At 40.3% G+C, this 24,455-nt stretch overlaps 2 protein-coding genes across 4 annotated transcripts; one reads left to right on the top strand and one right to left on the bottom strand.

The window, feature by feature from the left end:
* The first annotated feature begins 1,130 nt into the window (after nucleotides 1-1,130).
* tril (TLR4 interactor with leucine-rich repeats) lies at nucleotides 1,131-4,574 on the top strand. The gene has a single exon (XM_067504925.1). It carries the CDS (start codon nucleotides 1,546-1,548, stop codon nucleotides 4,024-4,026), a length of 2,481 nt encoding a protein of 826 aa, XP_067361026.1. The 5' UTR covers nucleotides 1,131-1,545; the 3' UTR covers nucleotides 4,027-4,574.
* Nucleotides 4,575-5,559: 985 nt separating this feature from the next.
* LOC137127656 (cyclic AMP-responsive element-binding protein 5-like) lies at nucleotides 5,560-19,980 on the bottom strand. 3 transcript variants are annotated; one of them, XM_067504948.1, is made up of 11 exons: nucleotides 19,762-19,980; nucleotides 17,320-17,386; nucleotides 16,689-16,782; nucleotides 15,339-15,448; nucleotides 14,702-14,958; nucleotides 11,771-11,897; nucleotides 11,428-11,499; nucleotides 7,846-8,217; nucleotides 7,441-7,725; nucleotides 7,249-7,357; nucleotides 5,560-6,440 (listed from the first exon to the last, which is right to left on the bottom strand). In XM_067504948.1, the coding sequence occupies exons 2-11, from the start codon at nucleotides 17,371-17,373 to the stop codon at nucleotides 6,292-6,294; spliced, it is 1,629 nt and encodes a 542-aa protein (XP_067361049.1). In that variant the 5' UTR covers nucleotides 17,374-17,386; nucleotides 19,762-19,980; the 3' UTR covers nucleotides 5,560-6,291. The 3 variants fall into 3 exon arrangements, with proteins under 3 accessions (XP_067361049.1, XP_067361040.1, XP_067361059.1); XM_067504939.1 differs by having other exon boundaries at nucleotides 19,758-19,979; XM_067504958.1 differs by lacking the exon at nucleotides 19,762-19,980 and adding an exon at nucleotides 19,300-19,434.
* Nucleotides 19,981-24,455: the final 4,475 nt, after the last annotated feature.

Below are 24,455 nucleotides of genomic sequence, written 5' to 3'. Positions count from 1 at the left end.
TAGCTAAAAGTAACTAATGAGCAGTAAAAATAGTTAGAAATATGAATGAAGAGAGTTGAAAAATGGAATGCAAAGATAACCAACCTACCTAATTCAGTTGTTAAGAAAAATGTTGTTACATTGTCCTTAAAAATCATGGGGAATATGATGAGTGGTCCCAGTGACGGCTGTGGAGTTACATCAGTCAGAAAAGGGTTTCTACACATACACACAGCCACTTATTTATGTAGGCTCTGTGAATGGATAAGCATTCTACCTCAAGTGCCATAAATGTGCAGATGTCCTGGCAGTTACATCGCATGCTTTTCAGACTCGACTGGAGCACAAACCTTCATGTAGGCTGCAGAGAATAATTCATCAGTCTGCAGCAAATCTTCATACAGTACCGCTCACTGTATTTGTTTCCCCACCTTTAAGTTGGAGATCTTTAACTCAGATTTGGCACCTCTCCTCGCCAGTCTTAACACACACTTCAAGAACTGAATTCTTCATCTGCAAATGTGAACCATCTGTGCTTATAGTGGCCCTGGCAACAAAAAGTATGTTAATGAGAGAATGGTAAATTACAGTTAAGATGCATGATGAGGGTGTTCCTACCAGAGTGCATGCAGCTTGGGCTGTTGATTTGTTAATTGTAGTTTTACACACTGTCTTTGTGTAGGCTGTGTGTTGACTGAATATCATGTCCTCTGGGTAGCAAAACATCTATTCACTACAGCTGTTTTATGAATAAGTTTCATAGATTAGAATTAATGACAATGTGATTCGTTTTGGTGACTGTTTTGTTCAACTTGTTTTATAAGTGGATGTGATTTGCTCTCTACTCAACCCCCTGCGAGGGAATCTGAGACTCTAGGGTTCTCTTGGGATTCCGTGGGAAGGAAATCTTCCTGTCTGCTTGGTCCATACCAGGGATCTGATCCAGATCTCAGACTGCGGGGCTGCGGGGACACGCATAAAACTCGGTCAAAGGGTTTCTCAACCTCGGTCCCCCCGCCCTTTCTCACTGTAGAGTCGTGTGTGTGTGTGTGTGTGTGTGTGTGTGTGTGTGTGTGTGTGTGTGTGTGTGTTTGATTGCCTGTTTGCACGAGCAAAACTCTGGATCATAAGACTTGTGCACATCTGGTTTTGACCGAGTCGCAGTGTTGCGGGGGTGGGGTCTCTCTCTGTGTGTGTTTGTGTGTGTGTGTGTGTGAGAGAGAGAGAGAGACGGAGAACACGCTCTGCTCCTGAACTCTGCTCTTTTTTCTTTCTTTCTTTTTTCTTTCTTTTTTTTTTTTTGCGGAACTCTGTAATTTGCAGCAGATGACCACTTGGGGGATGGAGCCATAGATGGGATGTGCGCGAGTTCTAAGATAGAGAGAGCCAATATTAATATGCTCTATAGGCTAAATGATATTGCTCAGTGATGGAGCTGTGTTCTTGATCTGCAAGTGGATTATGGGGAAGAAATCCTCAGCATGAGAGAGGAGAGGGGCGTCTGCGCCTGAACAACGCACAACGAATGCAGCATCATTTTCTGGCTGTGCCAGCTGTGCTGTGGGAATGGAAACCGGCAACTTCCTGCCGGGGATATGCTTTTTCTTGCTGTTGCTCAATGGATTCATCTCTTGCTCAACAGCGACAAACTTTTGTCCCGACCGCTGTGACTGTCAGCACCCACAGCACCTCATGTGCGCCAACCGAGGGTTGCGCACTGTGCCCAAACCCGCTGTGCGGGTCCTCGAGGAGGTGCTGATCTTCAGCCTTGGGGGTAACTTCATCAGTAACATCTCTGCCTTCGATTTCACACGGTACAGTGATCTTGCAAGGTTAAATTTACAGTACAATCAAATACAAACGATTCACCCCAAAGCATTCGAGAAACTTGCCAAGCTAGAAGAGTTATACTTGGGACATAATCTTTTATCAAATATACCTGCTGGGACTTTACAGCCCCTGAAGAAATTAACTATTCTCTATGGAAATGATAATGACATTAAGAAAATTACACCTGAGCTCTTTGCCAACTTGGATAGTCTTGTAAAACTGCGCCTAGATGGCAACTCAATAGAAATTCTGCAGGACTCCGCTTTTAAAAGTTTGACCAGTTTACATTATCTTCATCTGGAAAATAACAAACTGCAGCACATTCACAGAAACGCATTCTCTAAACTCACCAACCTACGCTTTCTAAATCTGGCCCACAACAAGCAGTCTGCCGTGCGCAGTGTTCTCACGTTTTCCCAACTCAAAGCACTGACAACTTTGCTGCTGTCTGAAAACGAAATTCAGTACATTGGAAATCACGTCTTTCAAAACCTGAAAAAACTGTCTAAACTGTCCCTGAGCAACAACAGAATAGCTCGTCTGGACAGTGGTGCTCTGAAAGGGCTGTCGAGCCTCAGAGATCTTCTGATTGACGGCAACCAGCTGAAGGAGATCCCCGCTGGTCTCCTCGACCCTCTTGAGCGCATCGAGCAGCTTGACTTCAGTGGCAACCGTATTTCCCACGTAAACGCTTTGGCTTTTTCACAGCTTAAACATCTACGGGTGCTGAAACTGAAGAACAACTTTCTCACTAGTCTATCTGGTGACATTTTCGCCCTAAACAATGTGCTTTACGACCTGGATCTCCATGGCAACAACTGGACGTGCGACTGTCGCCTTGAGGAGTTGAAACGGTGGATGACTGCTGCACATTCTCAGGGAAAACTGTTGACTGTTTTTGTACAATGTCATTATCCAGTAAATCTTAGGGGCAAATATCTCGACTACGTGAACAGCTCCCAGCTGCAGCCACTCGGGAATTGGACACACATGTGTACGAGCCAAACTGGACCCGAGGAGAGCCGGGGTGGGGGTCTACTTGTAAAAGTGGAGGGAAGAGGAATAGCACATGCAATAAAGCAGGATGAGAGAGGTGGAGAAGGACAGGTGGAAGACAGAAGGACAGCAGATGTAGATTTGAGACAGGGAAAAGGGGATGGGGTGATGGCAAGGAAAGACAGAGAAAAGAGGAAAAGAGAGGGTCAGGATGAGGTGGAAATCCAAGGAGACCAGGGGGGTCCAGAGGTGGCAAAACCCCCTTCGTTGCTGGGAAAAAAGAAACCAAAGAAGGAGTTACCCAATCCAAGGTCACGACCTACTGCAGAGGCAGCTGGGAAACGTGGCAAAGGGAGACTAAGGTCAAACGTCATTTCCAAAACTGATCCACCAGCGATTTTCACACCAAGTCACAGAAACCCCACTTATTTAGTGCTCACCACAACTTCTCCTGCGCACTCAGTAGAGGTGTTTGATCTTCTGAGATCAGGTCAGGATGAGGCTTTACCTATAATCACAGATCCTTGTGCATTCAATCGTCATTTTATAACTAATGTGTCTGTAGATCAAGTGACATCCAGTACCGTTACAGTCTCCTGGACCACAAGGGATCATCGCCGCTATACCCCAGGACCTGGGCCTAATCTGGATGAGGTCCACTACCGTATTCTTTTTGACCGGTTTGGAACTCCAGATCGTTTTCCTCGCTATGTTTATGCTCGTGGCACAGCCCGCTCTGTAACCCTTCGAGAGCTCAGCTCAGATGTGACATACATGGTCTGTGTGGAAGGAGTAGTTGGAGGATCTGTGTGCCAAGTCGCCCCACGTGACCACTGTTCAGGACTGGTTACACTCTCTGAAGGTTTCGGTGGTGGAGGTGCACTGACCTCCGACCTCCAGCTGGTGACCGTGGCAACATTGGCTGGGAATGCTGTGTTGCTGCTGGTCATTGGTGGAGTCTGGCTGGGGCGGCGCTTGAAAAGGAGGTTGCACAAGAGGAAGTCAGCTGTGCATGTGCGCCACATGTACTCTACCAGACGACCGTTTCGTCCCACAATGGCATCCGCCTCAGTGTCCACTGACTTCACCAGCTACCAAAGCAGTCGTCCAACACGACTTGCACCACTAGAGGAGGGGGACCTGATTGAGTTCCCTTGTGACCGGTTTCTGGAAAACAGCAGTGTCCGCAGAGGCAGTGACATGCAGAGATTCTCTGACTAGCCCCAGAAAAGACACTGCACAACAGATTATGTGAACTGTATTTTGCTGCGCCTTTGGGCCTAGCATTTAAAATACAGACGATACAATGTCACTTTTCTTAATACACTTTGAAATGTTCTGTGCTTTTGTAGCTGTGAACTAAGTCAACATTGTTTTTTAATTTGAACACACAAAAACTGTTAAAATGAATATAACAGCTGGATTAATCAGAACTTTTCAGACTCCAGAGGAAGTTTAATCCCTCTGACTTCCACTTCCTGCTTCATGCCTTTTCCTCTTTTTCCTTGCACCTGTGACTGTTTCTAAATATGTGACTTATTGTGAGTGAAAGTGTGTGGGAATGAAGTATGGACCACTGATTTCAACTATGGTGCTAATAATGAGTTCCTAGACATCATATTGTCTTATAATTGTACAGCATGTAATGATGGCTGCTGGCTGGCAGGAAAAAAACATGTGTTTTGTATTTTAGTATTATGTTTTGTACTTTTATATGGAACATGTATCATTTAGCATTACACAAAAAAGTAAAATCCCCAATAATGTGATCTACTTGTCTCGAGTATCTACTGTATGGGAAATTGACCTCTATAATATATAGATGTTACCATACCTGTGGCTTTCATATACTTTTATGTAATCTAGTAATTATGTGAAACATAAGAAAATTATCTTTCTCATAATAGGAGAACTATATTAACAGTACTATAAGTAATTCATACACAATTATGTCTTAGCCAAGCAGGCCAGATATTATTTTCAAGTTGACTCTAAATACAAGTCTTGGCACACTTTATATTCTATTCAATTTAGTCTCTTGCTATTGACTGTTATTATTAGCTTTAGAACTTTTCTTTTTAAATATAAACCAATGAATGACATTTGTTTCTTCTACAACTAATATTTGGAAGATAGGTCAGCTATAGGTTTGTGTGTATGTGTGTGTGTGTGTATTTGCATGTGCATCCATACTTTTGTTGTGCATGTCTAAATGAAGTCTGGGAATAGTTAGGCAGTCCCTTTGTTTGAGCAGACAGGGTGGAGTGCATCCCACACTTTGTTCCATGCTTGTGTGTGTGATGAGGATTGAGTATTTTCATTTCATCAGAGAGTCAAGACCCTATAAAAGAACACTTTTTAACATCTTAAAAATCCTTTATAATATTTTGAGTTTGTTATTTACAACCTGTATAAAAAATAAGTGGGATACTTTACTTAGGATAAATATAGTTAGACAAATAAAACTTTAAAAATAATGGGAAAAGTTCATTTTAACTGATTCCATTGCATATTTAGAAATAAAGGTACTGGCTGAACATAAAACAGGCTATGATCCTTTTTGCTGACCATTCCAGTTATCATGGTCAAACATCTATTAAAACCGGTCACTAGATGGCAGACTAGACCATTCTGAATTTACAGAAACAAGCTCATCCATCATCTTATTGCTCACAGCAGTAATCTAGAGGAACAAAATCTTAAAAAGAGGAAGCACAGGATACCAGAATAAGTGTTTTTATTTTAGCATTAGATTTACAGCAATTGGTAACATCTTTACAGTATAAAAAGTATAACTGAGGTGTAATTTAAATTAAACTGACAGGGACATAGATGTGGATTGCAGTTATGAAGTCCCTTATGCCAGTTGGTTTTAGAAAAAGTGCTTGAAATTTAACACTGTACAGTCATGTGTAAAATGGCTTTCCAAGACAATCCTGGGCTAGCAGTATTAAAATAAACGCTTTTGTCTTAGTATTGATAATTTGTGTAAAAAATACACACTTTTGCATCTGCATCAAAGAGATGGCATTTGGTGTACACTTGCAGCTGCACAGTTAAAATTATATATAGGCTTTGTTTTCATTAGTGCAAGATAAAAGAGCAAAAGAGACTGAAATAATGTGTTATGATAGTGTGCGTGCAGTCAGTGGGGATCAGGCAATGGTCAGATTGCTGTGAAGAGAAACACATATTTTCTGAATAAACACAGGATCCAGTTACCATGTAACCATCACAGTTTTTCACAAGGCTTTTTTACTTGCACCTGTCATGAAAAATAAGAGTATTTCACAATGTGTGGTTCTGATCTCTCGAACCATAATGTATGATAATGTTGAAAAATCCCTGTGTTCATGTGGATTTATAAATTCACCTATCCAGTTCAGTATTTCATCCACAATGTAAAGAGACATTGATCCACAGCTTGGTGAGCTGTAAAGTGTCATTATGACAGAAGGATTATTCAGTCCAGTCCAGCACGCTCCTTTATATGGTGATGCTAGCATCCAGGCTGGGGGTCATGCCCTGTGTCACTTCAGCTGCTGAGGAGGTCGAGACACTGTTGTGTTGGATGGCCTGCAGATGAGACCCAGGACCTACAGGGGTGGGACTTCCTCCCGGACTCACCCCTGCAGCTGGACACAGAGACAGCTGTCAATCAAACTGTCACTGTGTGGCTTGCCCAATCTGTTAATGGATTTCTGAGTATTTGGATTTTAAATAAACATCAAATGAATGAAAGTCTAACACCTAAAGGAAAATATCTTTTATTTTAACAAATGAATACTGTACATACAGGTAAAAAGACAACAATAGAAATATACAAATATATCACATGCCAATATTTCAACTAAATTTGTTCTCTGATGCTCAACACTCCAAACATAATGGCAGTTTTTCATTTAAGCCACAAGGTGCTTTTTTCAGTATCTTTCATTTCAGGCTAGTTGTAGGTTCACTTATTGCTGAAAAATTCACTTTAGCCTGACTGAAGTGCAAGATAGGCACGGTCTTCATTTTGTTCTAGCTTTGTGCAAGGCAGAACAGCCAACGCAAGAACAGCATTGCAGATCAGAGGATTACAAGTGCCATCAAGGTCTAGTTTGTTAAATGAGTATGAAAATTAAACATAGAAAATATATTCCTTTAAATGGAGAGTTAAGAGTGCAATGCTCCCCCCCACTCCAATTGGCTCTCCATAGGAGTAAAAGTGCTTGTACTAATATTTGAAGAATGTCTGGTTAAAAAGCAGAGCTTTGACACTTTAATGCTTTTTAGTTGCACTCTGTAAGAAACAGTTTAAGGCCTCTGTGTCTGTTTATGGATTCATTCTTAACAAGACAACATGAAACCATGGCGTATGCCTTTATATACACAAAATGCATCTGAATTATAGCCTCTCTGGTGGATGGAGATGATTGGTGGATATGGGGTTTTACTCACTGGGGTACCCCTGTGCCTCTCTCTGCCTGGTGGTGACAGGGCAGTCCTTGTGTGTGAGCAGAATCTGCTTCAGTTGACCCACCTCTGACCTTAATGACGTCACCTCGTTCTGGAAACACAGAGAAATTGTGAATTTTCTTGATGCGTAGCTCATGTTTGTGTGTACTTGTCTGTATACACAGAGCATCTCACCTGTAACTGCAGGTTTGTATGCGTCAGCTCTTCAGCTTTCTTCTCAAGCGATGACACCCATAGTTTCCTCTTCTGTCGGCAGCGGGTGGCTGCGGCCCGGTTACGTTCGAGAAACTTCTGCCTGCGCTCATCAGGGTCCTGCTCTGTCGTCCTCCTGCGACGGTTTCCACTTCCTCCACCTCCTCCGGTCCGTCCTCCACCACCACTGCAGCTACTACTTGCCTGAACTGCATGCTGGGAATGTGAAGGCTGGGAGGGCTGCATCTGCTGTGCAACTGGTGATAGCTGCAAGTAAATAAAAACACTTTTAATGGAGGCTCATGTGCCTGAATGTAGAATTACAGTATGATGGCAGATGTTACTTGTGACATTATTGAGCTGAACAGTGTTTTTAAGGTATAACACCTGTGCTGGGACAGACAGGGGAGGTGCAGGAGGTGAGCCCTGGTGCAGGTGGGAAGGTGGTGATTGGTGGGCCTGAGCCTGGGGTACATTCAATGGCTGGTGAAGCTGGTGTCTGTGAGAACTCCCCTGGTGCTGTGGGGCAGGGACGTGGCATCGCTGTTGGTAGGTGAGGGGTGGAGCTGCAAGCTGTGGATGGTGAGGTTGATGATGATGATGATGATGATGAGGTTGATGTGGATGTTGTAGTGGAGGTGCCTGATGGCGCTGTGACATCATCTCCATCATATGACCCATGGTTGTAACAGGATTGTTGATGGTGACCATTCCTGGGTGGTGCTGTTGGTAATGATGGCCCAGTGCCTGCTTGGATCTCTAAGTGGAGATAATGAGTAAAAGAAACTTTGTTTACTTTCCTTTTTATTCCAAGTGTATATTCTTTACAGTATATACACTGGATACGATTGTGATGCACTGTGCAGTTCATTTACACTAAAAAACATGAAATACTATGTGCTCTGTATCCGGCTGATGTAGGCTACAGTAAATTATCAAGATGACAAGCATAAAGAGCTAATTTTAGCATTATAAATATTGTATATGTATAACATTTCACCTAAGCTGCAAATTACTTTTGAGTTTGTAATGGGCTCTAGGAATGCTAAAGTCAACCAAATCTCACTCTGAGATATATACAAAAGAAGTATATGAAGACCATTTGATTAGTTTTGTATATACACTAGATAGTTGAGTATAGAAACTTAAGTAATAGCATTATGTATGTTTTCTCTAGATTTAATATTGTCTCTGTGTATCTCTACAGTGTCACTTTAGGTGAAAACTAACCTCTTCTGAATTTAGGGATACTTAAAACATATGACTTGTTCCAGTTAATAAAAGAAAATGTGATAATGAAACATAAAACACTCTGTGCAGTGTTTCCAGTTTTTAAACAAGTTATATTTCTTTAACCTCACTCAGCCAAATTAGAACATACATACAATTACTGCCCATCATTGTGTTTCACACAAGATTATCATGTTTGAGTTGATATGTAATAAACTAAGCACCATGTATAAGAGCTTGGGGTGAGGTATTTCCTGGCTCTCTTATATTGGGTGGGAGTGTGTTACTCCTCCTGACACCAGCTACATTAGTAACACTAGATCAGTTACTAACCTACAAGCCACCTGAGGTTAAACAAGACCAAATAGGCAATCCTTATCTCTGGGATCCTCCATTTATGTAGCAAAGTGTCATTGAATAATTGAAGTAGAGTCAAAATTTCAGCTCTTTCTTAAAGCCGCCCACTTAGTCCATCATCGCTATTTCACGTAATCATCCACAACCGTGAAGACAAGTGTAGATAAGATGGATAGCCTGTTCCAATAAATGCTGCCCTCTGCACCTTGATATCTTCACACTTTATCATTCCCTTGTATCATGTGACTAAACAGACTGTAAGAGCTAAATTAAACCTCATCTCACCTTTCTCCTACGCTCAGCAGAGGAGACGGGAGGAAAGAGAGGGAGAGGTCATGTTTTGAGCATGACATCACCCCCTGTCCATTGCAATAATGCTATCAGCTCCCTGTAACACTATGTTTCTTTAAGAGAAGAAGCAGAGTTTTTCCTCTCTCTCTCAACCATTCAGCACAGGGAAAAAAAGGGAACACATTTAGCGGCTGCCAAGGATGAGGTCACTGAGTCGTCGGTGCCAGCTTTACCAGCCAGCCAGGCTGCCAGTCAGACACACACACACACAGCCACACACACTGAACAGGACAGGACATGAGTGTTTCAGCTCTGTTTACTACATAGAAACACCCTGACACTGATTACATCATGGATCGCCTTGGCCTATATGACACATCACGCTGATATTTCTATCTGAAGGGATCAGTCAATGAAGACACAAAACTATACATGAAACAAGGGTCCGCTTGCCAAATGTTTACTTTTCCACTTGAGCGGAGTGTAAAGTTACTGTAAAGCAGTAGCTTGTTAATAAACCTACTGTGGTTTTACAGAAGATGGGTCCTGTTTCCTAAATGCAAAACACAGCAACTGAATAAACTACATCACTAAAATATTGTATTTGTGTGCGTGTGTGTGTGTGTCTGTGTTTGTGAGAGAGAGAGATTTTGGTGTAAAACTTGCAACTTGAGTGGCTGCTTTTCATTTAGGACTCTATCTACAACCTTTGTTCATGAAGTCATTTTGTGTGTGTGTGTGTGTGTGTGTGTGTGTGTGTGTGTGTGTGTGTGTGTGTATGTGTGGCTATTTCACAGGTTTCTCTTTGAAGTATCGTTCAAGTAGTATAGAAGTACGATATAGAAATATCATGTAACATGTAACAGATATTGAGAACATTTAGACCCAAAGACAATTTAAAAAACAAGAAAGTCATAGTGGACATACAGACTGTGACTTCCTTTGGTGCAGATCTGTGTGTGTTTGTTGGTGTGCATGTGAGTGCGTTAGGGTTTAGAGTTACACTCTGTTTTCTGTTTATTGTGATAGAAAGGAAAAAGCCAAAGGCACAATGTGAGACGGTGTGATTGAGTTTAAGTGTTACACAACTAATACAGTATATTGGTTAGTCTTTGTCTTTCACTGCCTCTATGGGCATATAATTTTTTTAAGTAATAACATCATGCCCACTCCAACAAAGGTTTTGGTAATCATTGAAACCACTATTATATCATAAACTTTTTCTTAATACTGGTTTGTCCTTGTCTACCAATATACATGATAAAACACAGTATGAGGAGCACCTTAATTTTAGGGTAGTGATGAAATAGTGAAACCATAATAAGACAGGGAATACTTTATGCTACTTTACTGTATGTTCAGGTGCTTTCCTTCTGAGAATCAGATCAAAAGATCAATGCCACACGCATGACAGTTCACAAGAGCTAGCAACTGCTTAGATTAACTTAGCATGAAGACTGAAAACAGAGAAAACAGCGAGGCTGGCACTGTCCAAAACGAAACATTAAACCTCATACCTCACTTATGTAGTCCGTACAAAAAGTCTTTTCCATGGGGTTAGTCTATGTGATAGATTGCTTGTGGCCTAATAAAGAGCCAAAAAGTAGAGACAACATCAAGTTACTTCTACCAGCCAAGAAATATTCGGGCATATAATGCCCTGTAAAAAACTGATTTTCGTTTTTTACTGGTAAGAATTTCAAGTTTTGTACATTTTAAATAAATATATTAATAAATTATTAAACTTTAGATGTGCTTGTAGGTGGGTTTGTTACTAATTATGCAATGTTTATGCTGGCTAAGCTAAAGCCTGAGGGTGAAAGCTTTATGTTGGACTAGAAGTAAGAGTGATATTTTCTCCCTTTTTAACAGAAAGGTTAGTTTTTCAAAAATCTAAAACGATTCCTTTAACCCTGCAACAAACAACTATCAGTAACAGTTTTCAAAAAGCAATTGTTTGTGTATGTTGTCATAAATGTTGTAAAAACATGTAAAAAGAGAACATGTTTGATAAATAACCATGTTACTACCAGAGGAAATGGGAATAATAATCCACAGATACATACAGACAATGTTTCTGCTGGTCAGTACCTGAGATGAGGAACAGGAGGGGTTGTGTACAGGACCTGGTATACCCATTACACAAGACATCTGCTTCTCTATCTGTAGGAGGAGACAAGTTTGACACCAAAATAACCTTTCAACCCTGGCAAGAAAAAAAGCATCAGCACACAAAAATAAAGGGTTCCCCAGAAAGTCACATCCAGCTGATGTTTGCGACACACCAAATAATTCATCCACAACAGCAAATTGAGTTTTTTTTTTTCTAACTCTAAGATTCTGACCACTTTGGCCACTGTATCTGCATTTAATAATCAAAAAGCATGTTAGTTTAAATGCGAATGTGTGTGAGTAACCTATCTCCCATACTTACAGACATGTGCTGAGCAGATGCCCCTTGCATGGCGGGGTCTGGCAGGGTGCCAGGTAAGGAGGCTGGCAGTGGTTGTCTGTGTCTGTTCCGTATGTGGAGGAGGGAGGAGAGTGGCCCGGGAACTGGCCTGTGGTCAGCCACAGACAGAGAGAGAGAGAGACAAAGAGAGAGAGAGAGAGAGAGAGAGAGAGAGAGAGAGAGATGGGTCATGCCAATGAGCTATTCACAGCTAAAGTTTCACTAATCCAGGTTCAGACAGAGTTGCAAGTTGAAACATTTACAGTTGTGTCTTTACGGCAGGTGGAGACCGTAATAGATGGATAGGGATGAAGAAAAGTAAATGTGGGAACTGGGGATGGATGCACAGATGACATAAATCAAACAAGTTTGCCTAAATGATAGTGATCTCCCATATATCTGGTACTTTGATTGTAAGTGGTGTTCAGAAATGTACAGAAATTTAGGGGTTTAAATAACCTGCTGTTATCTATAGGAGGTATTGAGCTATCAAGTGATAGAAGAAGTACTTGAATTCTATATTTAACTAAAAGTCATTTATACTGTAACTTCTAAATATAGTGGTAACCTTTACTACGGGATGACAATATTATATTGTTATTTACATTATTAGATTGTTAATATTGATGCAACAATGCATAAATATAATTTATCAATTTAGATAAATACTATTACTACGGCCATTACTAGTGGTAATACTATAAACAGCTACATCCAGTGGTTGCCATTCAAGGTGTTGGACCACTCCATTAATCAAACAAATGTACGGTAGTAGACTAAAAACTACAATTTTTCTTTTTGTTAATGTGTTGGAATAGATCTAGAGAGTAGCAGATTAGTCGGGTAAAGTACAAATTTCATTTGGAATTTTGTTAATGGTGTTCAAATCAATGGAAAATTACAATATTATAATAATTTAAATTATTATGTAGTTGGACCTCTTGAAGAAGGCCTGGTGGCTCAGTGGTAGAGCATTGGGTTGGTATGTAGAAGGCAGCAGGGTTAAATCCCACACCACCAGGCTTAGTCCCGCCCAACCACCAAGGGCCACCTTGGTGCCAGTCCCAAGCCCGGAAAAAATGGGCCAAGAAATGCTCAAATTCAGAAATGCTGAATGAGGAAAAACAACTAAATGTTATTGTATGTGAGTAAAAAGGCTAATACAGACGCTTGGTGTGCAGCATTGACAATAAAAAGTATTATGAGCTAGAACAAGGGAAAGAAAACAGAGATATGGGGGGAAAAAGTGACAGCTTGAGAGGGAGGAGAGAATCTCAGGGATCACAGCAGGGGATATAGAGACCCGGGGTGTCATGTGCTGATCTAACCTCTCTGGCTCTCATCCAATCGGACAATGTGGGCCTCTGTGACAGCACTGAGGTCATCAGCAATGATGTCATAACTGAATCTGGGGTATGCAGCCCATTTAACATACACCGAAGTTCAGAAAACCAAAACAGCATTTCCTACCGTAACCACAACAGTTTTTACGGGCCAAAAGCCAGACACGCAGAGACCCAGTCGCTATAGTAACCCGTGTTAAACACAAGGGGAAACAGTCAGACATCCAATCCATGCTTCGTGTAGTAACACTTAGCCAGTTTCACTGACTAACTTAGTCAGCTTAAACTGGCACTGCTTTATTCCATCATAATGGTCAGCTCGCTTCTAACTGTCCTGTCATGTCGTGTCTGCTCCTAAACAGATGTTTGGAGCTTATGTCACTGAGTTACTTCTGGTACCTTGACTCATCTAATCAGCTGCAGAGATGGGGCAAAGGCTTTGTTTATCTGCAGTTTGTGCTACAGGCACAAATCAGTGTAAAACTGAAATTCAGAGAACTTCAAATCTGTCATTATTCTATACTGTTCAAATAAAGAATTAATTTCCCCAAAAATATGTTTCCATGAATGTTTATGTAAAAGATAGAATTTATAATTGCAAGCTCATAATTGGAAGGTCCCATTAGACACGTTATCATTGGCAATCTTAGGTAAACGTTTGGACACCAGTTATGATATTTAGATAAAATTTGTTAGATTAAAACTGTGAAATGTATAAATAAATATATTTAATTTGTTCTTAACCAGTGTTATTTAAACTAGTTTAAAGCTGCTTGTATTGTCAGCCAAAGCCCTACAGTTTTAAAGTCATACAGAAATTAAAAACAAATAAAATAAACAAATACATTTTTCATTAGCCACAACGCCATGAATAAAACCTGTGTTAATGTTTACGCTATACCCACAGTGTATGTCCATATTATCTAATACTCTGACCACTGAGAGTGTGGAGTTCCTCAAATCCACAGCATTAAATGGTCAGGAAGAGTGAGAGAAGCTGCTCGGAGCAGGATAGATGAAAGACAGGAACTCCTCTAATCAGTTTGTTAAACTGGGTGATAACCAGGGAGCCATGAAAGTTACCCAGGCAGTGAGAGACTCCAGTCTGGTTCTCATTCTTAACAGACATAACAAAGAAGTAGTCGGGCGGTAGGGTGGATAGAGTCAATGGGTTTGAATAGGTGTTACAAAGCAGTTCCCCATCTCTTGTGCTACATTGTTGCATTGTTTTCTCAGTACATTTATGTTTGATTTTCTTCTCCTTCTTTCTCTCAGTTCATTAGTGCAGTCATAATTTATGCAGGGGGGAGATGCCAGTCAGTGCCCGACTGAATGAGTTGCAATACGTCCAAAAAAGATGAGCAAGACAGGGTAAAGAAGAGGCTGAAAGAGTAAGAAAAAGCAACTTTAAAAGGAAATGTGTGTATCTGGTGGAGGGAACATGTATTGCTGCACAAATGTATGCATAATGTAAGATATATATGTGTGTGTGTTTGTGTGTGTGTGTGTGTGTGTGTGTGTGTGTGTTTAGCTTTAAGGTGTGTATGTGTACACTCATAACCATACTCACCCTGAGTGCGTGAGGATGGAAGAAGCCTGGGTGATGACTGAATCAGACTGGGAGGAGGACAGAGCATGCTGGGCAGCCAGGCTGCAGCTAGGGCCCATCAAGGGGCCATGGGACTGAGGATGCTGCAGGGGTTGGGTCTGGGGATGATGCAGTGGTGGCTGGGGAGGTGGGTGCTGAGGCTGGGGTGGGTGCTGGAGCTGAAGCTGGGGTTTGAGCTGGTGCTGGTTCATACAGGACGGCCCATTATGGGGAAGCGTCTGTGGGAGAAGCCGGAGCGACAAACAGCTGGAACCATTTTGGACTTGTAGAGTAGTATCTACTCGTCACTGTATGCTTAGCGATTTGAAACGGCCTTAATGTGTGTATGTGAACATGCATACAGTTATTAAGGTGTGTTTGTCTGCATGTGCTTCTGTGATGTCTAGCTTTTTAAATTACACGGGAGAAGCTAATCACCTGGTGTGTATTTCTGTGCAGCAGGTCAGATATCTGCTATTCCTTAATTAGGTCTGATTGGTTATGTCTCTTACAAGCAAACACCTTTTAGCAATATTACACAAATGTGTCTTGATTTTTGCCATCTTCTCCTTTTGCATTATCCTTAATTTTGGTTTGTATTTTTTTTATAAAAATATACCTGTTTGCTTTTTTCCTCTTCTTGTGCTTGAAGAAACTCTTCTTCTATCTCCTTGAACAGCCCAACCTCTTCACAGTTCTGCAAAAATCTGGTTGGTGTCGGAGTCTGGTCTGGAAACATTACAAACAAATACAATACACACATTTAAGGGAGAAGCAGATTTCAAAAATCGCCAGATGTTCATGTATATCTGCCCTTTTGCTGGAATAGTCTCTTGTTTTATTTTGTTGTCTAAATCAACTTTCATCCAGATTGTGATTTCAAGAGGGGACACGAGTCTATTCTCATGCGCGCTCCCTACTTCTGATAACATCAGTCTGTCTCTCTATCTTGTCTAAACATGCAGAGGTCAAAGGTCAGCGGAGTTCTTTGTTTTGACATGAGATTTCCTGCAGGAGGCATGACAGTCTGCAGGACAGAGATATACACAGAGAGCAACACTGAGGGAGAGTCTGCAGATGTTAGATGTCAAGCTGATGTTTATGTGCAGACAGATAGCTGTTTCTGTGGTTACAGACAGTGTCACGTGACAATGTTTTGACCACAAGTCTCTGTAGTGAGTGAATCATTATGCTTCAATGGTTGGCTAGTGAAGGCATTCACCAGGCACCTATTCTGCATTGCTGTGGCTCCTACATTTACAACATTCACAGTTTGACATTTAAGTAGATTAGTATTTTTTAACAAAAATATGTCTCAATTAACTGGCCCCAAGATCATGTTGTGCCTAAAAAAACTGCAAATCTATTTTGAATGTCCAGTTGGTGAAAAGAACCATCTGAGCTAGTAACAATTTGTTACCATGCAGTGCACACAAGATTTGTCTATCAGTAATGTATGTTTTTGAAACCAATGTTTTCCAGAGTTTTCTCTTTCGGAGAATATCTTGATAAATTATAAATTTCTTGATAAATGGTTGCGGCTTAAGCCTGATCTTGTGACAGCTTTTCTAAAAAAATTTGCAAATGATATTATGGCGGCACAGTTTATATACACAAACTATCATAGGGTTAGAAAGCCTGTATTCAGCTTATCTGTTTTCATATTGTATACTGTAGCATCGTCATTTTTTTATCAAGCACTGATGCTGAAAAGAGGTCACCACACACCTGCCACACACAGACAACCGCTAAACTGAGTGATACACTGCATAGCATGTCAAAGCAGGGAGAAAAAAAGACAATTAGTTGTGGTTATAAGGAGGTAAGGCAAGTTGCAAGCTGGTAATTCAAGCTGCTAAAGTGGATTTGAGAAAAAAACCACATACAAACTTTCTAAATTAACCTTCAGATTGATGTCATAAAAAAAAACAACTGTGTATTTTGGAGAAAATTTCTGTGCTGAGCTTACCTGTAAAAGCTGTGTCCGTCTTTATGGAGGAGAACTTGAGAGTCATCTCATGCTTGTGTCTGTGGATGATCAAATGCTCCTCCAATTGGAAGCGCTGCGGCACACCAACAGAGTGAGAATGATATGAAGACACTCATGCAGCTATGACATGCCAAAGAGGATGTTCAGGTAAATCCGCTGATGACTCTTAGCTGACTAATAGATCATAATAGTTTTAGTGTATTGAGTAGTTTTGAAAAGATTTCACATCAGATGATAAATTAAGGCAAATGTGTTTTGAACAAATTGAATATTACTTTTTACAATATACCGTATTGAATTTTTACCTTTTAGATATCCAGATGTATATTTTAACAAAATATCAGTACAACCAGAAATATTCCACCTAGCATTTTAATGCACATGTATTAAAATTTACCTGTCAATGTGTAAATACATTGTGTAAATTCTGCATCTATTCCAATAGTTCAGGTTTAATTTCCATAATGATTAAGTGTGTGATAACTTAATCACTGAAACTCTAAAGAAACTTACCTAAATTATTTTTAATGTAACTATTAATAATCAATCTACACAATGATAATCTTATGTCTCTGTTTAAAGCACAGGTCTAACACTGCATCCAACTGACCTGAGAGCAGCCGGGGGCGGCGCACACATAAGGCCTGTCCTGTTTGTCATTCATGTCATACACAAGCCTGCAAAACAGAAGAAGCAAGAACAACCTATCAATCTATAGCACTGTTATAGTGTTTTGCGTATGAGGAAATACAGTATCTCTGTCTGGTGAAAGTTTCTGTACAATGATTTCATACACAGACTCAGTTCTGTATTTCTAGTTTCTGAGACACAATACCCTCAGATAAATCACACAGTAGGACTGTATAGCTATCCTCCTATCCTCCCATCTTGTAGTGGAGAAATTGTGGAAGTGGTGTGTAATGTGGTAGATGCCACAGATGTTGAATATTTCTCCTTGAAACACAACATTATCTCTAGGAAAATGATCCCCTTGGTACCAGCGGGAGTGCAGTGGTCTTGACAGCATTGCTGCACACTGTAGGTAGTCATTTTTATTAGGATAAGTACTATAATAATTTCAATCTGTTTGTATTTTTCCTAACTACTCATTACACATTACTAATAACATGTAAGCAAAAGAGAGGCATCAAAGTCTTACAGCATCATGATCTTTAGACTACATGCTTTTATGCAGCAAAGTGCTATGAAAGTGTAGTGCAATTGTTTCAGCCTGCAATTAAGCTTTCATCGGGGGATCGTTTAATAATACAAGTGTGATGAAAGGATGGATACTCACCATCCTTCATATAAAAATCAAGTCATCATTGGATAAAAATATCAACACAATCACAGAATAAAGCATAATGATACATAAGCCTGCAGTGTGTTAGCCCTGGCTTGACCCACTCAGCTTTTCTGTGGAAATGTTAAGCCAGTGATAAGGGGTAATTATGACTTATTTGAAATACTACTGCTGCTGGCACTTTATTTTCCACTGAGAGCAAAGGAAGAATCTGTCATCTCCCCAACCTCAGGCATTCCTCAAGGTTGTGTATCACCAAACAAGTTTTACACATTTACAAAGAACATCCAGAGGTCAATGGGTCAACCCTTCATTGACTTTTTTTTATCCTACTACAGTAAGCATTCACTGACATTTAGGAGGAAGAAAGGATCAAAAAGTTAAAGGTATATTGCTAGATGAAAAATTACAATGGTGACAAGTGTATTGGATAACTAGTCACAGGTATATACACACTGAAACCATGGGTTTGCATGAGCAAAAAATGCTGAGAAAACAATAAAGTGGAGTGAGCAAGAAGAGAGAGTGCAACGCATGCTTCCATAAGAAATGGAAAGAGCGTGTGTGTGCATGTGCATGTGGAGGAGGTGGCATAGAGTGATGGAGAGATGGAGAGGGGAATGGAAAGGGCAAGTGGTAGTGATAGAGCACAAGGGAGAAGAAGGAGGAGGACACAACGAATGAATCAGAGTAGGAGGTGGCAGAGGGAGGGCTGTACAACAGGCCTATTCCTGACAGGTTTGAACCTGCCTCAACCCCCATTTTCCAACCCACAGCAAGTAGAGGTGACTTCATAGGTGCGTGTTTGTGTGTGTGCATGTGAGCATGTTTGTGTGTTTCAATATGGAATGAGACAAACGACAAAGGGTTTCCAAGCCAAACAGACTCATTAACAGTGTGTATCCTTTCTTCCTGTTGTAATAAATAATCTTATCCTCTACAGATAAATAGAACTAATCGTTTTATAATAGGCACTGCTTTAAGCAGAACTTAAAAAAATGAGCACACTCAGCAAAATTCCATCAAGACCTTCTGTCACAGTGCTTACATCAACATACTATGACGTCACCCTTAATACATAAAGCCAACAACAGACCAGACAACATTTTGCCAATTTAAACCGGATTACTGTGTGTGGTGAACCACAAAATCAGATTTTTCTGCCTTCTCCTTCTTCGTTACTCAACACTCACCACTAATCATCACAGCAATAATAGTAATACATGCAAAATAATCCACAATGTCTTCTTGTTCAGCTTTAAAACTCAGCCAACTTCAGTTACTTACTACTTCTCACAGTTCCTATATTTGAATCTATTTTTTGACGAATGTCAAAAACATAGAGCCACTGTTGGAGCTGTTTCAGCTGAACTTATGCAGCGGATCTGAGCAAAAATCCCTCCGGCAGGCGGGCAGTCATCGCCCGTACGTGTCTGAAGAACATGGCATGTTTCCTTTCCCACTGTTCCGTAAAGCAACCTGTTCAACTCATAAACAAGCCCGGCACAGCTGTATGGAGAGTGCTGTCACACCCCCCAAATAGACACTCGCGCTCAACATACCGTCCGCCTGGTGATGAGACTTCACCGGGACGACTAACAGAAAACTCCCCCCTTTATTGTCACCTTCAGTTAACTTTCTGCTACAGTTAAATAAAAGATATAATCACAACGTCAACTAACCGTGGTGAAATGTCAGAAGAGTGGGTGAGGAGTTAAAAGTTTTGTGAATGAAAGTAAACTTACCTACAAGCAGAGACGGACAAGCGGCGCTCCACGGAGGAACCACGTTGGACTGGGGCGAGATTACAATACGTTCTATTTACAGCAGCATTACATCACCCTCCCGGTGACGTCACGTGGGATTCCTGAACTTTTAAATCACTGCGGTCCCGTACGAAGAGAGGGATTCAGGGGGGCGGGGTTACGATACCGGCCGGTAAGAGGACGGCATGGGACAGCAAAGCAGCATGGTGGTGGCTCAGCACCAACAGGCGAGCATGGTCAGACACACCGACAGCAACGTGACGGGACACGGGACAGACTGGGTGGGCGGACGAGACCCAGTGGTTTTTTTTTTTTTTTTTTGCTCGCTCTTACAGTGTTTACCAGTACTGAACGTCCCAGCGTTAACGTCGAGTTTAGTTGTCAGAAACAGCAAAACCCAAAAAACTTTTCAGAACTTTGAGAGGTCTACTGTGTATGTTACGAGTAATGTAAAAGTAAGATTAGTTATTATAAATTAGTTGTAGTAAAACATTGACAAACTTGAGAACGATTGAAGTAAATTACCTGAACAGGTAATAATAATACATATTCTTAATAATAAATAGTAAATATTAAGACTAATAAAATGAGAAATAGAAAAGAAAACAACAATAAACTGTGAAGTAGCCTATGCTTCTGTTTTAGTCTCTAATGACTCAAAAGGTGTTATTGCCCATCTCCTTCTACATCATCATCTTCACACTCTTTACTTAATCATGTAGTCTCACTGAGACACTTGAGAGCTAAACATTTATTATAAATAACGCATGCGTACAAATATAGGCCAATTTACAAGGACGCCTTCACTGATTTTAAACTTGCCTCTTCTGGTTCTAGTTTGGGTAGTACATGTAAATGCCAGTAAACTCCCCATTGACTTTCATATATTAAAATATTTCTCTAATTCTAGCTAAAAAAAATGACATCACTTGCAGATGACATCACTTGGAGGAACCTTCACTTTCGATTATGTCATCTTGTTGCTAACAGTATGCTGTTTGTGATCATGGTCAATTTTCTTTTCCAGAGCTCCTGAGATGACATCATCTAAACTCCTAATGATGAAAAACACCTTTGGGTAATGTCATCTGGAGGAGTTTTTCAACCAGACGCAGAGAAATGTTCTAATATAGAGAAGTCAGAAGGAAAACCAACAATGACCAACAACAAAACTAAAGACATGTTAAAACACACGTAGACCTATGCATTCTGTTTCGAAAAGCACACGGAACAAAGTAATTTATGCTGGTTTGCAGTACATTCCAGTGGTGCATGTACCTAAATGTAGCTCTGTTAAAGTTTACGCTACCCTCCTGAATATCTAAGTAGTGGCTCATTCCATACAATATTTAAATGGGAAAGGAGGTGTAATGGAGTTTTAGCAGTGGGTTTATTAGCACGGTACAGTCACTGTCCCTTTGTGTGTTAAATATTATGTCATAAGTCAGAATCAAGTCAAAGAAAGGCACCTTATTCTGACACAAGTTTGTGCAGGGGACACATTTTATACAGGAACAGCTTTACAGTTTAAAAGAAAACCATTGCTCTACATATTATTGTAAAAAGCACTTCTAAAAATAGTTTGAAGTATTCAGGGTTATGCTGTCATTTATATTAGTTTTTATTCTAGTTACATAAAAATCAATTATGACTTCTGATGTTGTGATTATTATTATTATTTCTATATTGCAATGAAAAGGCATTTTGGTTTTTTACATTTCTACTGAGTTAAGCCGTGGAGTAATATCTCTGCCATGTTTGGTCAGGCTTTCCTGTGCTCCAGTCAGACTTGAGCTGCTTGAGCTGGGATATGGATTTGTTGTGGTTAAAGCGCAAAATGGGACCAAACCCTACTGACTCATCAGCCACCAATCGCCTCAAGCATGCAAATTTGGGCGGCCATGGCAACAAGAAGAAACAGGAAGTTTTGATGATGTCACTCTGTGTTTTGAGCTCTTCCCCATGTGGACGTGAATCACAGAGTTTTGTTTTCAGCGGGAGATAAAGAGTTTTATTACAACATGTGTGGGTGCCTGTGAATAGTGCACAGTCACACTAAAAAGTCTATGACGACAGCCGGGAAGTCTCTGACTGCTGCCCTAGAGCAGACAGTGCCACTGAGATTACAACTACTGTACCTTCATAACTCAGTGGCAAGCCATTATCATCTGGCATCTTCACCTCGGTGTGGCTTTTAACAGCCAGGGAGTTTTAGAGAGCTGCCTGCTCAGAGCCTGATGTCCCTTTGTCTGAAAAATAAAATGTTTCAGGTTAAAGAAACTGACCAACCTCAATACTCTTGCAGCATTATGCGTACTGCAACTGCATTGCACATCTGACTCAGCTCCCATACTGTTTTGACTTGATAGTTGGTGGTTTCTGTCTATTTTTATAAATGAACTGCAGAGTAACATGGGACTTCTGTGCACCTTAAAAAGCAACTGGAAACAGATACTTTAAACTGCATCCAAGTATACAAGTTGCAGTCATCTGATTATGTAATGTGATGGTTGGGGTTAAATTTACATCCAGCTCTACCCCTCACATGTAAATCAACTCAATATCAGAGCACTTGTTTTTGCACATGTTTGTGATTCTGGTCCACACTGTGCAACACGTAAACTGGAGTTGAGTGTGGTTCATCAGGTTGGACGGTTTGTCCTAGATGAAATGATGTGGATAACTAGAAATCCATGGTGTAAGAAATCAATCCTAAACTGTTACATCTTGTGCCACCTACAGAGTTAAGATCTAATGATGTCATGCACTATGATCTCTCTCCTCTCTGTGTGTCTTTGTATTTCTCTAGTGCATGGCATTGAGAACTGTGTCACAGCTCTGATACAATGTGGGTGTGTGCGTGTGTGTATGTAATGAGTGTGTTTATGTTGAGTGTGTGTCTTCTTGTTTGCATGTAAGAGAGAACATCTGTTTATGCCTGATGAAGTCACTAAATCTCTATGCTGTACATATGTGAGGGTGTGTTGCCAATAAAGTCAGTAAATTCAGGTTGTGTGTGTGTGTCTTTGTAAAGAGTGGTACTTGCAGTAGCACTGAATTGAAGTGCTTTTCATGTTTTGTTTGTGTGCTGTGGTGTTGTTATATGATTGGGTACAAAGAGAGCAGTCAGAAAACACTAAGCATGTATGCAGGTCTTAAGGTTATTCGCTGAAGTCACTGGCCAGTGGTTTATGACAGCCCCTTTTAATGCTTGATTAACAGGTCCAACACAGACCAGCCGGCCCTAGGAAAACACTAGTGATTTAAGTGCATTCTCCTCTCTCTGGGAGCCACACACATATCTGTCCCCACCACTCAGCCATTATACGATAACACGTGGACACAATTTACAATGGTGAGAAATTAACTCCGGCTGACTTTGTCAGTAATGGAAAATGAACAATAATACTTTAAAATTGCAAAAACAATGAACAGTTTTCATAGTTTGGAAGCTCCATTTAGGTCAGTTTTTAAGGAATTGCAAGTTAGGTCACTGACATGTTATTATAAACATGTGTATTGTTGGTTCCAGCTCATATATGGAAATAATTGAATGAGTGCTATCAAAACAAAAGGAAAGGTATTTATATAAAACAATTTATACTCACAAGAAAGCAGAAGGCAGTAATGCTACGAACATAACTAAAAATAAATGTTTGGAAAATTTTAGCCCACCAGCTATTTAGCATGATGAATAATAAAAGAAGAATGTAGACTGTAGCATCCATCCTGTTTACAACCAGCTGTTATTCAGAGACCGGGACACTGCTAGTCCAGTTTTTAGGTGATTCTGACAATGAAGCCCTCGGTTCCACCTACAATTTTCTATTCACATTATGTGTTGGTAACTGCTCAGGCCCATCCAATGTAAAACTTGTTCATTCTAATGGCACTTGTTTTTAGTTTTATATACAGACAAGTGTGTAACGCTGCACATCATCTGTTGAAAATTGTACAGTATGTTACCTGCAGCACCACATGTGATCTACAGTAGAAGAGTATTGAAGGCATTTGGAATGTTTCTGAAACTCTGATTATTTTTACATAATATGGGTATTTATAATGTGGTGTATGAAGTTAATTCATATTTGCTTCAGTTTGCTCTTGTATACAGGTACTGTGATAAGAGTTCCACCGTTTTATATTTTAAGGCATAATTAGCAACATTTATGCTTGATTAAAGGCTACTGCACTGTAATGGCGAAATATATCATGTTGTCATTTAATACACTCTCTGACAGTTTTTGATAAAAGAACATTTGTACCAGCTAGAATTGCAATATTATAATATTATAATAACATTATAATCATATTATCATATCATATTACTGTAGGTTTAGGGTTAAGTTTGCATCCCCTTACATTTCATTGGCACATAAGCTAATGCAAATTGTACCCAGCTGGCCACGCTATTTCATCAAATCAATAAACATTTCAGTGCTACAACAATAAAAACATGCTTCCTATAAAAAGATAAACATCACACTGCGTTTATAATATGCCCTTACATTCCACTGTTTGGCTTGTTGAAAGATGTTCCTATTTGTGTACTAAAACGGATGCATAATGTGCTAAAGTAACTTTGATTTATGCAGACGTGTTTATTATCTTTTACAAAAGACCACAGGCGGACCCCACCAGGTAGGCAGGTCATGACGTAGGCTGCCACCAGCCCTC

This window comes from Channa argus, chromosome 1 (assembly GCF_033026475.1).
Source record: "Channa argus isolate prfri chromosome 1, Channa argus male v1.0, whole genome shotgun sequence".
NCBI classification, from domain to species: domain Eukaryota; kingdom Metazoa; phylum Chordata; class Actinopteri; order Anabantiformes; family Channidae; genus Channa; species Channa argus.
This window is presented reverse-complemented; position numbering and strand designations above follow the sequence as displayed.

Excerpts from the sequence above, each read along its gene's own strand:
- tril (XM_067504925.1), top strand. The coding sequence starts at position 1,546 with ATGGAAACCGGCAACTTCCTGCCGGGGATATGCTTTTTCTTGCTGTTG.
- LOC137127656 (XM_067504948.1), bottom strand. The coding sequence starts at position 17,373 with ATGAATGACAAACAGGACAGGCCTTATGTGTGCGCCGCCCCCGGCTGC. Across the intron at positions 11,500-11,770 it reads CATCTGCTCAGCACATGTCT|ATAGAGAAGCAGATGTCTTG; the intron begins GTAAGTATGGGA and ends CTCCTCCTACAG. Across the intron at positions 7,358-7,440 it reads ATACAAACCTGCAGTTACAG|AACGAGGTGACGTCATTAAG; the intron begins GTGAGATGCTCT and ends CTGTGTTTCCAG.